The sequence below is a fragment of the Manacus vitellinus genome, unplaced genomic scaffold (genome assembly GCF_001715985.3).
Source record: "Manacus vitellinus isolate BGI_N305 unplaced genomic scaffold, ASM171598v3 scaffold_226_pilon, whole genome shotgun sequence".
In the NCBI taxonomy this organism is placed as follows: domain Eukaryota; kingdom Metazoa; phylum Chordata; class Aves; order Passeriformes; family Pipridae; genus Manacus; species Manacus vitellinus.
In genome coordinates this window covers 5019-7115 of record NW_021939607.1, presented here as the reverse complement: position 1 = coordinate 7115, position 2097 = coordinate 5019, and the positions used below count along the sequence as shown (strand labels likewise).

At 64.0% G+C, this 2097-nt stretch overlaps 1 protein-coding gene across 1 annotated transcript in view; it reads left to right on the top strand.

The window, feature by feature from the left end:
• SORT1 (sortilin 1) overlaps positions 1-2097 on the top strand; it is a gene marked incomplete at its 3' end in the record, with an annotated part of 16216 nt that overhangs the window by 9578 nt on the left and 4541 nt on the right. The window contains exons 6-7 of the mRNA XM_029959803.1: positions 105-260; positions 1572-1678. Coding sequence (XP_029815663.1) covers positions 105-260; positions 1572-1678 — 263 coding nt within the window. The remainder of the gene's footprint in view (positions 1-104; positions 261-1571; positions 1679-2097) is intronic.

Genomic DNA, 2097 nt, shown 5'->3' with positions numbered 1-2097 from the left:
CTCTGGGAGGAGCACGGGGGGGTTTCCCCGTGGGACTCTGCTGACCGTCCCCCCRCCCGCTGTGTTTTCCATGGATTTGGTGCTTCCCGCCCCCCCCGCTGCAGACACGGGATTCGGGACCATCTACACGTCGGACGAGCGCGGGATCCTCTACTCCAAGTCCCTGGAGAGGCACCTGTACACCACCACGGGCGGGGAGACCGACTTCACCAACGTCACCTCCCTGCGCGGCACCTTCATCACCAGCGTGCTGGCCGAGGGTGCGCTGGGACCCACCCGGGATCTGCCCCAGGATCCACCCAGGATCTGCCCCTGGGATCCACCTGGGATCTGCCCCGGGATCCACCCCAGGGGGCTGGGATCCACCAGGGATCTGGGATCCACCCAGGATCTGCCCCAGGATCCACCCAGGATCTACCCCTGGGATCCACCTGGGATCTGCCCCAGGATCCACCCGGGATCTGCCCTGGGATCCACCCGGGATCTACCTCTGGCATCCACCTCAGGATCCACCCAGGATCTGCCCTGGGATCCACCCGGGATCTACCCCTGGCATCCACCTCAGGATCCACCCAGGATCTGCCCTGGGATCCACCCCGGGATCCATTCAGGGATCTGGGATCAATCACTGAGATCTGGAATACACCCCTGGGATCTGGGATCTGCCTGTGGGATCTGGGATCCATCCCTGGGGCCTAGGATCCACCCCTGGGACCCACCCTTGGGATCCATTAATGGGGGCTGAGACCCACCCCTGGGATCTGGGATCTGCCTGTAGGATCCATCCCTGGGGCCTGGGATCCATACTTGGGATCCACCACTGGGATCCACTCCTGGGATCTGGGTTAAGGGGGATGGAGAAGAGGGTGATCCCATCCCAAAAATCCTCTTCAGGGTTCAGGGATCTGTGGGGATGGAGAGGAGAGTAATCCCATCCCAGAAATCCTGCCCTGGGATCTGGGCTCTGGGATCTGGGGGGATGGAGGAGGGAAGGGGGATCTCACCCCAAAAATCTTCCACAGGGGTAAGATTTGGGGTCTGGGATCTGATCTGGGGGGATGGAGGGGAGAGGGATCCCACCCCACAAATCCTCCCTTGGGATCTGGGATGGGGGGGATGGAGGAGAAGGTGATCCCATCCCCTAAATCCTCCCCTGGCATGGGATTTGGGATCTGGGATCTGGGATCTGGGATGGAGGGGAGGGTGATCCCACCCCAAAAATCTTCCAGAGGGATGGGATTTGGGATCTGGGGAGGAGGGATCCCATCCCAAAAGTCCCCCCCTGGGATCTTGTATCTGGGCTCTTGGATCTGGGGGGATGGAGGGGAGGGGGATCCCGTCCCAAAAATCTTCCACAGGGGTGGGACTTGGGATCTGGGGGGATGGAGGGAAGGGGGTCCCACCCTGGGATGGGACCCTGGTGGGAGGGAGGGGGGTGTGACCCTGCCCCCAAACTCCTTCCCAGGACTGGGGGCTGTGGGATCTGGGGGTGCTGGGGGGTTGGGGGCTGTGCTGAGCCCTCCCCCCCCCTACTCCCTGTCATTCCCGGACATTCCCTGTGCCCATCCCAGACAATTCCATCCGCTCCGTGATCACCTTCGACCGGGGGGGGCAGTGGGAGCCCCTGCGCAGACCCCACAACAGCCCCTGCGACGGCACCGCCCCCAGCGGGGACCAGGTGGGGCCACAGGGACCCCAAAGGGGGGGAGACACCAAAGGGGGCAACCCCAAAGGGAGGGGGAGACCCCCAAAAGGGGAGGGTCTCCCAACGGGGGAGACCCCAAAGTGGGGGGGAACCTAAAGCGGAGAGGAGACCCCCCAGAGGCAGGGGAGAGATCCTAAAGGGGGAGGGAGACCCCAAAGGGGGAGGGAGACCCCAAAGGGGGAGGGAGACACCAAAGGGGGCAACCCCAAAGGGAGGGGGAGATCCCCAAAGTGTGGGGGGAGATCCTACGGAGGGGGAGACCCCCAAAGGGGGAGGGAGACCTCAAAGGGGGAGGCAGCAACAGGGGGACCCCAAAGGGAGGCAGGACCCTCAAAGGAGGGGGGAGACCTCCAAAGGGGGAGGGAGACCCCCAATGGGGGGGTGAGACCCCC